Here is a 12,389-nt window from a genome sequence, read left to right as displayed (position 1 = left end):
TCTGCCTGCCTCTGCCTCCTGAGTGCTGGGATTAAAGGCATGTGCCAACACGCCTGGCTTTGTTGGGATTTTTGAGACAGGGTCTCACTATGTAGCACAGGTTAAACTAGAACGCACTACATACACCAGGCAAAAAATATTTTTCAGCTACTTGTATTTCATCTTTTGAGAACTATATTTATTTAGTTCCGTGCTCCATTTTTAAATTGGGTATTTTCTTAATGTTTAGCTATCAAATGTATATCTGGTAAAGACTTTTTGCCATCCTGTAGGCTGCCTTACTCAAATGATGGTGAACTGATGCTTCTTCAGTCTCATGAGGTCCATTTATCAGTCATTGGTCTTAATGCCTATGCTATTGGGGTCCTGTTCAGAAAGTCCTTCCTGTGCCAGTAAGCTCAATTGTATTCCCTACTTTCTCCTCTATCATATGCAGGGTATGAAGTTTTATGTTGAGGTTACTGATTCATTTGGAGTCAACTTTTGTGCAGGGTGACAGATAAGGATCTAGTTTCACTGTTAGTAAGGAGCCATCGCAGAGGGACTTTCAAGATAAATTATATATGGAACATAAAACGTGGTGTTATAAAGGGGTAATAGGGAATACTGGAACAGGAAGGGTTATATGGGTTAGTAGAGGGTGGGGAGGGTACAGGACTGTGCTGGATAGCTTTAGTGTCAACTTGACATACTTTGATTGAGAGAGCCTCAATTGGGGAACTGCCTCCCATTGGACTGGCCTGTGGCCATGTCTTGATTGTTGATTGTTGAGTGATGTGGGATGGCCCAGCCCACTGTGGGTGGTGCCACCCCTGGGCAGGTGGGCCTGTGTTGCATAAGAAAGCAGGCTGAGCAGGGGACAGGGAACAAGCCAGTAAGCAGCATTCCTCCACAGCCTGTGCTCCAGCTCCTGCCTCTAGGTTCCTGCTCTGAGTTCCTATCTTGGGATCCCTGATGAACTGTGACCTGGGAAATGTAAGACAAATAAACCCTTTCCTCCCCAAGTTGGTATTGGTCAGTGTTTTATCACATCAACGGAGAAACAAAATAGGACAAGGAGGGAACGTGGGGAGGAATAACGAATTACAAACACCTTTGGAAAAGGTCATATGGAAACCCACTACTATAGAAACTTTATATGTGTGTGTATGTATGAAGTGTGTAAATGGTGGCATCTTATAATCAGTTGACAAAGTCATCACAGGCTAACAAAAATAACAAAATATTAAAATAACAAAACAAAGTCCACTGTCATGAATCAGCTACTTCTTTTGGAATTGTTAGACAGTAAAGTCCCATAGACATTACATGCTATTGTGAATGCTTTTGGTTACCCTCGAGAAATTGACAGTAAGACCCCATTACTGAGGACACCACAAACTTGAGACATAGAACATGGAGAAATAAAGCTAGGACTGACCTGTAACCTTCACCCCTACTGGCTAGCTTTCATAGTATTGGAAGGTGCTATGCAGGCTTCCAAAGGAGAAAAATAATCATCAATCTTTTGAGCTGTGAACTCTGCAACCTGCAATAATGACCATCTGGCAAGACATGCCTACTGCTGTAATAGTGGCACAAATGTTATGGGAGTAACCAACCACTTTCTGATTGCATTGAAGGCCTGCTCCACAAGATGCAACCCATACCCGCCACCAAGAACCTGTGGCTAGACAGATCATATGCCCTAGAGGAGAATCTACCACTATTGTTCTACTAAATGGACCTAGTATTAAATTGACTCCTAATGAATAATCATTACCATAGCCATAGATTAGTGTATGTTTCTACCCTCATCAGAGAAGCTTCCTTTGGCAGTATATGGCAGGTTTCAAAGAGAGCTGCAACTGGTCAGAAATCAACATGATAGAGAGTCAGAGGTGATAGATGTTCCCGGAGTCATGGGAGGAGAGGATGTCCATTTAGGACTGAACATTACAGTCTCTTATTCTCTGAAACCTCCTCCCTAAGGACTAGCTCTCATAGTATTGAAAGGTGCTATGAAAGCTGCCAAGGGAGAAAAGCAATCAATAGTTCTACACAGCTAAAAAACCTGCAAACCATGACAACAGCCAACCCAGAGAGATGTCTCCAATAGTGCAAAGGTGGAACTTTTATCTTGTGGGTAACCAACTGTCTAATAGGACTTAAGAGTATAAGCTCAATAGGTGGGTATTCATGCCTGTAAACCTAGACCACTACCCATGGCTGGAGTGGTCATAGACCCTAGGGTAGAACCTACCATGTCATTTTCCTAAATGTACTTTCTAGCTGTATACTGCATACTTAACGTTATACCCACAGGTAAGTGTAACTCTCACCTCTCACCACAGAAAAATTCTTTTTTAGCAGTAAATGGTGGCTACTACGGAGGTGCAAAACTGCTTCAAATGTAGAGAATAAAATTGTGTGGAATGCAGCTACAATTGGTACATCTATAATGTAACCCTTATACCTAGGGCTCAGAGAACCACAAGGAAGAGGGGGAGAAAGGTTGTAAGAGCCAGAGTACCAGGACATGAGCTACAAGACAGTGTTTTCTGACAGGACATGGATGCAGTACCCATGACATCTCAACAACATGGTGTGTAAACAAGACCTACTCAATGTATCACACCACTTGACATGCCAACATGGATGGAGAAATTTCACAGGGCCCCACCCCTAGATGAATAGCTACAGGAAGTCAATTGCTGCTGAACAGGGGACAATAAGTCTTCTCCATGGAGGAGCCCCAACAGGTTATCCGATCCCTAATGGTCAACCCTAAAGAAATGTTCATTGGGGAAACATTAAATCTCAGTATGATATACATATACATATATGAGTAAATACATGTGTAACATTAATTAAAGAAGAGGCTATGGAACTGAGGAGAAGTTAGGAAGTTGCACAAGAGAAGTTGGATGGGAAGAGGGATGGTGGAAATGATGAAAATGCAGTACTCTGTTTGAAATTCTTAGAGGAATAAAAAACTTATTTAGAAAAATGACCATCACAGCAAAAAATCATAAGAAAATATACAAATTTATGGTGATTTACCAAATTGCTGTCAAATGGGTAAAGGGAACATTCAAGAAATTGTAAAGGTAATGGAAATGTATTGATATGATTAGAAACAGAAAAGGAACAGAACAAATCTTGGGTGCACAGCAAAAGTAGCTCTAAAAGGGAAGTTTAGTGGCAATATCCTCTTATATTGCAAACCAGTATGATTTGAAAAAGCAACTTTGTCACATTTCTCAAAGACAGAGAAAAGCAAGAATAAAGCACACCCGAAAGTAGTAGAAAGGAAGAAATGACCAAGAACATAAATTAAAAAAAAAAAAATGATGACAGGAAAAGCAATAGAAGTGATTGATGAATCAGAGACCTGGTATTCTGAAGAGGCCAAGTCAAGAAACTTTTCACCACATAAGAAAAAAGAGACAACATCCAAGTCAGTACAATCAGAGATGATAAAGATGACATTGAAATGGATGCCACAAAAAAGGATTATTAGAGAAAATTATGAATAACTTTAAGCTAACATCTGGAAATCTTAGAAGAAATTAAAAATTGCTTAACATATAACCTCCCATACTTGAGTCATGAAGGCCTTAAAACCCTAAACAGACCAAGAATTAGTGGAGAAATTGAATTATTAAAAATTCTAGTCCAGGCCTGGATGGCTTTGTTCCTAAATTCTATTCAACTTTAAAATAACTAATGCCATATCTCTTCAAAGGAGTCCAAAAAAATCAAAGGGACAAGAAGGCTTCCAATGTCATTCTACAAGACCAGCATTGCTCAGACACCTAAAAAGACAAGGACACAACAACAACATAGAAAATGAAAGATGAAAATCTCTAACACCATAGATGCAAAAGTTCTTAGCAAAATCTAGGACATAGAAACCAACAGCAAAGCGAAAGTATCATTCACAATAATCACACTTGATTTAGAGACAAAATGTAGAATAGAGGCCTTGTGCTCTAGAGTGAGAGGAACAGGCAGTTATTAGATTTTGGGTGCCATGTGTCCATTCAGGGTGTCGAACAGTTCTCTAGAAATGAATATGATGATGGTTTTACAAAATACAAAAAGAAGTTAGTCTGACCAAACTTGAGTCCTTACAGTGGTAAAGTTTACATTATGTTCATTTTAACCCAATAAAAATGTATTAAGACAGTAACACTTCTAGAACCTTAGGATTAAACTCAGCATGTCAAGCAGAAAGATAAAACTGTCTGGTACAAAAGCACCTTCAATGGAAAGCTGGAGCTACCAAAGGAAAAGGAGCCAACTCCACATATCTGTTTAAAAGAGTGGGCCCATGTCATTATGTATGGGCAATGACTTAGGAGTAGAAGGGCCAGAAGCTAACTTCCGTCCAGTCATTCCACTTTGGATGTCTCAGTTTGATGCCACTGCCTCACTGACATCCGTGGAGCCTTACAGAAAGGCAATAGCATTCCCTCCTATGTAATGCATCCTACAAACAGTTGTGGGTTCCAGGGGCAAGAACCCAAGTCACAGGAAAAACTCAGATATGGATTGGTACCATGAATGACCTGTGCTGTTTTCTAATGCCCAGCTACTCCTCGGGGAAGGATCATGGCTCACCTTCACAGGATGTGTGCTGGTCAGACCAAATACTTCAAGCTGTGTGCAACCTAATGTGCCTTTTTAAAGGCCGCATGTTACTACAGGGCAGACGATCAGATGGAAGGGTTGTAAAGTCAGGAGAAGACTGGAAGGGAAGTTGCATCACTAAGAAATATGAATACATCTTTCTTTCACAGGGAAAGGGAGGGAGTGAAGGATAAAGGAGAGGATGAAGAGGAGTCAGGGTCTGGCCAAAGCTCTGCCAGTCGTGCATCTGACTCCATGTCAACAACTATGGCCCTGTCCTACATGCCATGATCTGGATTTGTTTGTCCAACATGGGCATGACAGGCTCTTTGGAGGGAAATAAGCATCCCATAGTGGTATGTCCAAAAGTGAACTCCTGACTCAAACGCACAATCCTTTGGATCTCAAAGGATTTTTCTTTTCTCCCTCTATGTATCTGAGCCCTAAGCCTTGGAGTCTTTCCTACTCCACATCCCACACATCTGGAAATACCATTGCCTCCACTTCAGCATAGAGCCAAACCCTAATTTCTTTCCCTTTTCTCTGGCTACTACTATGTATAAGCCACCTTTCTTGTTTGCACACGTGCAATGACCTCTTCTGTCCTGCAGTGCTCTGTGTTCAACCCCTTGCTCAATAATCATTTAAAGCTCATGTCAGGTCCTGGTACTTCTCTGTTCAAGCTTGCAGTGGAGCCATGTCACTCAGGGTACAAGTCCAAATCCTTGAACACAGTGGGAAGATCTACTCTTGGGGCCTTTGCACATGCTGCTGACCCAAGCAAGGCCCTTCTCCCAGAGAGTCTTATACATTCTTTTAATCTTTTCTCAGTTTTCCTCTTCTCAGTGAAGCCCCCGACCCCAGATGACCCTATTTCCAGTCTTTCACTCTCCCCAAAATTCTTCTGATTCCTGTACTACATGTTTCCCTCACATGCAACAATCTTTAAAGCAGTATGTTATTTACCTATTCATTGTGTTTGCTGATTGCTGTCATTTCCTCTTGTAGAATCTAAGCTCCATGTGGGCAATCACTCTGCCTCTGGCATTCTTCTGGGCATGTAGGAAAGCCATCGTGGGCGGGAACCTGTAGTGGCGAACATGTGGTCACTGCATGGATGGGACAAGAACAGAGACAAGGAATGACAAGGGCAGAGCAGTTCTCTTCAAGGGCATGACCACAGTCACCTAAGATCACCCACCTGTCCCTTAAAACTCCCATAACTCCCATAGTCTCCCTGTACAGCTGGGCCATTGGGGGACATTCCATACCGAAACTGTAACACTGGTGTTGTCCACCTTCTATTTCCTTCTTTCCTCCCCTGAATGAAAGGGGGAGCTTCAAGGCAGTGATGCCCGGCTCCATCAGCAAGTGTGACCCAGGGCGCTAACTAACCTGCTGAATGGGGATCCCAGGGCGTGTTTGGAGAGGACAGGAAGGACCTACTCAAAGGCTGCGCAGGGGCATGAACGCGCAGTTCATTTTTCAATCATCAATAGAAAAACCAATTACAATCACCAGCTGCAGTCGGAACGGCAGCACCATGCAGGTTCTCATTCGGAAGTCTGGAGTTGGGGAACCAGGAACCGTGAACCGCGAGCCGCTCCAGGTCTGAGCTTAGATTTCCCGCCCGAAAACAAACGGGAGGCTGAGCCGAACTATTGCCACCCTGCCCGTCCCGCATCCTCCGCGCCCTGCAGCGCCGCGACCCTCCCCAAGGCGGGGGCTGGGGCCTGCTGAGGGTCCGGGCCGCCGCCTACTCGCCGCCGCCGCTCACCCGCCGCTCACCTCCAGTCTGTAGTTGCCCCGGATGGCTGTGAAGTCGTCTAGGGCTTCGGCCGTGTTCCCCTCGTCCAGGTTCAGCTGCTGGCACAGGGCCTGCAGCGCCTCCCTGGCGGCGGCCACCACTACTGAGCCCTCGGCGTGGGGCTCGTCCTCTAACATCCCCTGTGGCCCAGCGGGTGGCGCGACCCAGCTTCGGGGGTTCTCTTTTCTCTCCCCGTGCGCTACCCACAATTCCCCGCGACAAAGCGCGCCAAAATCATTTACTTCAGCCTTCCTCCATCGTCTGCATCCGCTTTTCTCCTCGAAAGAAGTCCCCTTGTATCTCTCGAGCTTATAGTAGCCTCTCTCCGGAAATGGGATAAGAAGGTGGACCATGACTCAAGCGGAGAGGCGGTGGCCCTTGGGCAGCAGGCCTTATGGGCTTGTTGGGGACGTAGGGGAGGGAGCGGGGCGGAGGGATCCACGCTCGCAGAGGCTGCCGGGACTGTAGGCGAACCGGGCACTCTCCACAGCTCTTCTGTGGCGGAGAGGGGAGGGTCACCTGCAGCGAGGTGTCCCATATTCACTTGGTAAGACCTATGTGTCGTTGTATGTAACGTGTGTGCATTGGGCTCAGGTCCTGAAGAGAGCCTTGGAGCCCCTGGAGGTGGAGTCACTGATGGTTGTGAGCTGCTGGATGTAGGTGCTGGGAATCAAGGTTACCTGGAAGAGAGAAGAAAACGCTTGAGCTTTGAGCCATCTCTCCAGCCCCAGAAAACTAAATTAAAATAAAAAAAAAACATGCTGGGCGTGGTGGCGCACGCCTTTAATCCCAACACTTGGGAGGCAGAGGCAGGCGGATCTCTGAGTTTGAGGCCAGCCTGGTCTCGAGACATAGCGAATCCAGGCCAGCAGGGTCTACAGGGAGACCCTGTCTCAAAAAGACATATATATATTATTTTTTAATGTGTATGTGTTTATTGCCTGCATGAACGCAAGTGCACATGTGTGCCCAGAGGTCAGAAGAAGGCTTGGGATTCCCCTGGAACTGGAGTTATGGACAGTTGTTAGCTGTCATGTAGATGAGAGCACCCAGTGCTCCTAACCGCTGAGCCACCCAGCCTCAGGAAGTTGTTTTTAGAAGGTAGACCACAGCCTGGCACTATTAATCAGAATCCCTAAGTACAGCCCTTTTCCTCTTGTTAAGAAAATACAGGGCTCAGATGCTTTGGGTAGTTTTTAACCTTGAAAACTGCACATAATCAAAATTAGAAAATCAACTAAGAGCAAAGACAAAAATTTAATGAGTGAAATACAACAACCAACCAATAAACGTTAAGTAAAGCTTTTTGAGACAGGGTCTCCCTGTAGCCCCAGCTGTCCTGGATTCACTATGGAGACCAGGCTGGCCTCTCACAGAGATCCGCCTGCCTCTGCCTCCCGAGTGCTGGGATCAAAGGCATGCACCACCACGCCCGGTTAGAAAATATTTTTAAAAAACAAAGCTGGTGAATGTAGAGCCAGCACTAGAAAATTAATTTCCTAGTTGTCAATTCAGTGTTCTTTTATTCTATCACACTACTATAATTTACATACAATAAATTATACAGATATTTGTTGTTGTTTTTGTTGGTTTGAGTTTTTTTCTAAGGCAATTTTATTTATTTTATTTTATGTGTATGAATGTTTTGCATGCATGTATATAAGTGCACCATGTCTGTGCATAGCCCACGGAGGCCAGGAGATGGAGTTGACCCCCCGCAGTTGGAGTTACAGATGGTTACCATGTGGGTGCTAGGTACTGAGCCTCCGTTCTCTGCAAGAGCAGCCAGTGCCTTAACTGCTGAGCCATCTCCAGCCCTGTTGGTTTGTTTTTTTGAGACAGAATCTCACTATGTAGCCCTGGCTGGCCTGGAACTCAACAGACAGACAAGGCTGGCCTTGGACTCACAGAGATGAACCTGCCTCTGCTTCCAAATACTGAGGCTAAAGGTGCATACCACCACACATGGCTTAAATTATACAAAGCTGAAGTGAGTTTGGCAAGTGTACACATCTAGTCTGGATGTAGAGCATTTTCATTGTTTCATTCTTGTTAGCCTTTGCCTCTTTGTGTGATACAGGGGATAAAACCCAAAGCATTGCACATGCTAAGTATGTGCCCGCTGCTACATCCCAGCCCCTCTTGTGCCCTTTCTAACTCAATTCCTCCTTCCTGCATCATCACTTCTGATTTGCATAAGCATAGATTTGCATAAGCTGAGGTCGTATTCCAGTATGTGCATCACAGTTTGTCCTCTCTCCTTTTGATGAACTTTAGGTTGTTTTCAGGTTTTAGCTACTACATATAAAGTCACTATGCATGTTGTGTAACATTTTTTGGGAGAATGTTCTCATGTCTCTTAGGTGAACACCTTGGATTAGAACTATTGGGTCATAGGTGATAGATATTCACTTATATGACAGGTTTCCAATGTTCCCAGGATAAAAGCCATACAACTGGAATATTGCACTTTGCCTTCTCATCTCAGTGTTGACTTTTCTTCAACATCTGCTTCCTTTTGGTCATTGCCCTGAGTATATCAGGGATTAGTTGTCCAGAGTTTATAATTTTTTTTTTCTCCAGGAAAATAGGATATGAGATCTATTCAGCCATTACTAAGTCTTTTTTTTTTTTTTCCTTTGCTGTGCTGGAGATTGACCCCAAAACTTGATGCATTTGAGGCAAGTGCTGTAACATTAACCTGCAACCTTAGCCTTTTAAAACATATCTATCTTTCACATTTAACATCTTAGCTCATATAGAATTCTTATATATGCGAATAGTACAAATATAATGTCTTTCCTTGCTTAGTATGGACATTTGATTTGTTTTATTTTGTTTATCTTTTAATTGAACCAAGGTCCTCACACATGCTAAGCAAGCAGTACATGTACCACTAAGCTATAGCCTCAGTCCAATACGGGTAATTATTTATTGAATAATAGTTAATGCTTTCCTCCACAGATCTAAATTATCAACATTTTTAAACTTCCCATATATGATCAGTCTTTCTGGATTCTGTTCCATACTTTCTTAGTTACTATTCTATAATAAGTTTTTATACTTAGAATAATGACTGTTCGTGCTATTTCATGCAGTATCTGCCAAATTTCTCCACTATAAAGTTACTATTTTGGCTGGGAATGGTGGTGTATGCCTACACTCCAGTACTCACCTGTAATCATTCCAAAGACTACAAGGCCCAGGCCAAGCCAGGCTATATGGTAAGTCCAGGTCAGCCTGGCCTATGTAATGACACCTGTACTGAGAACAAATAAACAAGCTAAGTTACTATCTTATCTCTTTGTAATTAACATATCTTGATTCAATTAAATATAGTTATAGGATCATTCAGGTTTTGTTTCATCTTGAATCAGTTTTGACAAGACATAGGATGAGGCAGATGTTTCCAGGGGGTCATTAGGCACTTACAGTGATTGTGAATGAGTGAGCAGAGAGGTGAGTAACCAGCCAGGCAGTGGTTTTGAGATTTCAACCCAGGTCTTGACATTTGGGATGTCACTTATTTTACTGGCAGTGTTGCTGTTACCGCTTTTTACCACTAGATGGAAATACTAACCATTTTGGGTTTTGGGGGGAGATTTTTGGGTTTTTGTTTTATGAGTGTATTGCCTGCATGTGTGTAAGTGCACCCATGTCGTGCAGTGCCCTTGGAGGTCGGAAGAAGGCATTGGATTCCCCTGGAACTGGAGTTATGGACAGTTGTTAGCTACCATGTGAGTGCTGGGAATCAAACCCGGGTCTTCTACAAGAGCAGCCAGTGCTCTTAACCACTCCAGGCCAAAATAAAAATAAAATAAATTTTTTAATTAAAAAAAAAAGCCGGGTGTGGTAGCGCACGCCTGTAGTCTCAGCACTTGGGAGGCAGAGGCAGGCGGATCTCTGTGAGTTCAAGGCCAGCCTGGGTTACAAATGTATTTCCAGGGCAGGTGGGGCTGCAGGGAGACCCTGTCTAAAAAAGACCAAAAAAAAAAAAAAATTAAATGTGTTTATGAAATAATGAACATGATTTATAAGAGTTTTATAGACTAGGAGAAGAAGATCAATAAAAGTGTGCTTGAAAATGCCAAAATGAAACTCATCACTGTATGATAACTTAAAAAAATTAATAAAATTGTTTTGTAAACTAGTGAAATATTGACAAAAAATGAAGGGTTTAAAAGCAATAAGACTGTAGTTGGAAACTGCATGGACCCTTATCTCAGAACTGCCTGGAATACAGAATAATTTGCATAGGCTGAGCAGTGCCCCCGATGGCCTAGAGTCTATAACAGGCCTTGTTATCCTGACTTTTCCTAGCATGAACAGGGCTCAGTGGAGATGTTTGAGCATCTGGTTAATTCTAATAAACTCAAACCTGTCATGGAACACTATGGTCTCATCCCTGAGGAAGATATTTGCTTTATCAAGGAACAAATTTTGGGACCACCTATAACACCAATCAAAGATTGTTCGGTAAGTTTTTATTCAAGTTCTTTGTAACAAACGTGCTTTTCATCTAATCACTTCTTGATTTCCTCAGAGCTACATTGACTATTTCAGAGGGACTGAAATATAAGTCACATGCATCTGCCTTTTAATGCAAAATAAATGAAAGATCTATGTTTTTCCCACATCTTGAATTCTTTAGAAGTTACTTTCCCAAATGGTACTTCATACCTGCAATGCCAACACTTGGGATACAGAGGCAACAGGGTCAAAATGCAAAAGTGTACATCTTGGGCTGGAGAGACAGATCAATGGGTAGGAGTGCTTAGTACCTGAGTCTAGGTCCCTAGCACCCCTGTAAAAAGCCAGTGTGAGCTGTCTTTAATCCCAGCACTCAGCAGGTGGATCACTGTTAGTTCTCAGCCTGGTCTACATAGCAAGTTCCAGGCCAGCCAGGGCCACATAGTGAGACCCTGTCTAAAAAAAAATCTACCATGGGCCATGCATTACCTATAGCCCCTGCACTGTGAGAGGTAGAGACAGGAAGATCCCCGAGGTTTATAGCCAGCAAGCTACTGTTTCAATCAGGAATCCTGTTTCAAAAAATAAGGTGGAAAGGCCGAAGAGATAGCTCAGCAGTCAAGAGCACTGGCTGCTTTTGCAGAGGACCCAGGTTCATTTCCCAGCATTCATATGGCAGCTAATAACTATCCATAACTCCAGTTCCAGGGGGAAGCCGATTGAACTGCAAATATCTTATTTCTTTTTTTTTTAGTTTCTTTTTATTTATTTTAATATTTTATTATTTTTATTTTATGTGTATGAGTGTATTGCCTACATGTATGTGAGTGCACCTGTGTCATGCAATGCTGCAGAGGTCAGAAGGGGGCTTCGGATTCCCCTGGAACTGGAGTTAAGGACGGTTTGTAGCCACCATGTGGGTGCTGAGAATCAAACCCGGTTTCTCTGCAAAAGTAATCAGTGCTCTTAACCATGGAGCCATCTCTCCAGCCCCAATTTATTTTTATTTTCATTTTATGTGTATGAGAGTGTTATGCCTGCATGGATGTAAGTGCACCCATGTTGTGTAGTGGCTAGGGAGGACAGAAGAAGGCATGGTATCCCCTGGAACTGAAGGTATAGACAGTTGTCAGCCTGTCATGCAGGCGCTGGGATTTGAACCCAGGTCCTCTGCAAGAGCAACCAGTGCTTTTAGCCTCTGAGCCATTGCTCCAGCCCCACATATCTTATTTCTTAAAAAAAAAAAAATGAGTTTCAAAAATGTTTTGAGTAGTGCATGTTTAGAGTAGATGTGTAACTACTTTAAAAAACAGTAATATAATAAACTAGGTATAGTGGCAGATGCCTGTAATTCCAGAACCTGGGAGGTAGAGGCAGGAGAAATTAAAGTCATCCTCACCTATACAGCAAATTCAAGGCCAGTGTGAATTATGTAAGACCCTGAGATTCCAGGTATGTACTACCATACCCAGTGAAAGACTGTACTATTTTAATATAT

At 43.1% G+C, this 12,389-nt stretch overlaps 1 protein-coding gene across 1 annotated transcript in view; it reads left to right on the top strand.

Moving 5' to 3' along the window:
* Positions 1–6,772: 6,772 nt before the first annotated feature.
* Positions 6,773–12,389, top strand: part of LOC103726195 (deoxynucleoside triphosphate triphosphohydrolase SAMHD1-like) — a gene marked incomplete at its 3' end in the record, with an annotated part of 22,552 nt that continues 16,935 nt past the window's right edge. The window contains 3 exon segments of the mRNA XM_017795722.1: positions 6,773–6,781; positions 6,837–6,968; positions 10,742–10,897. Coding sequence (XP_017651211.1) covers positions 6,773–6,781; positions 6,837–6,968; positions 10,742–10,897 — 297 coding nt within the window.

Source organism: Nannospalax galili, unplaced genomic scaffold, assembly GCF_000622305.1.
Source record: "Nannospalax galili isolate Female #2095 unplaced genomic scaffold, S.galili_v1.0 scaffold2749, whole genome shotgun sequence".
In the NCBI taxonomy this organism is placed as follows: domain Eukaryota; kingdom Metazoa; phylum Chordata; class Mammalia; order Rodentia; family Spalacidae; genus Nannospalax; species Nannospalax galili.
This window is presented reverse-complemented; position numbering and strand designations above follow the sequence as displayed.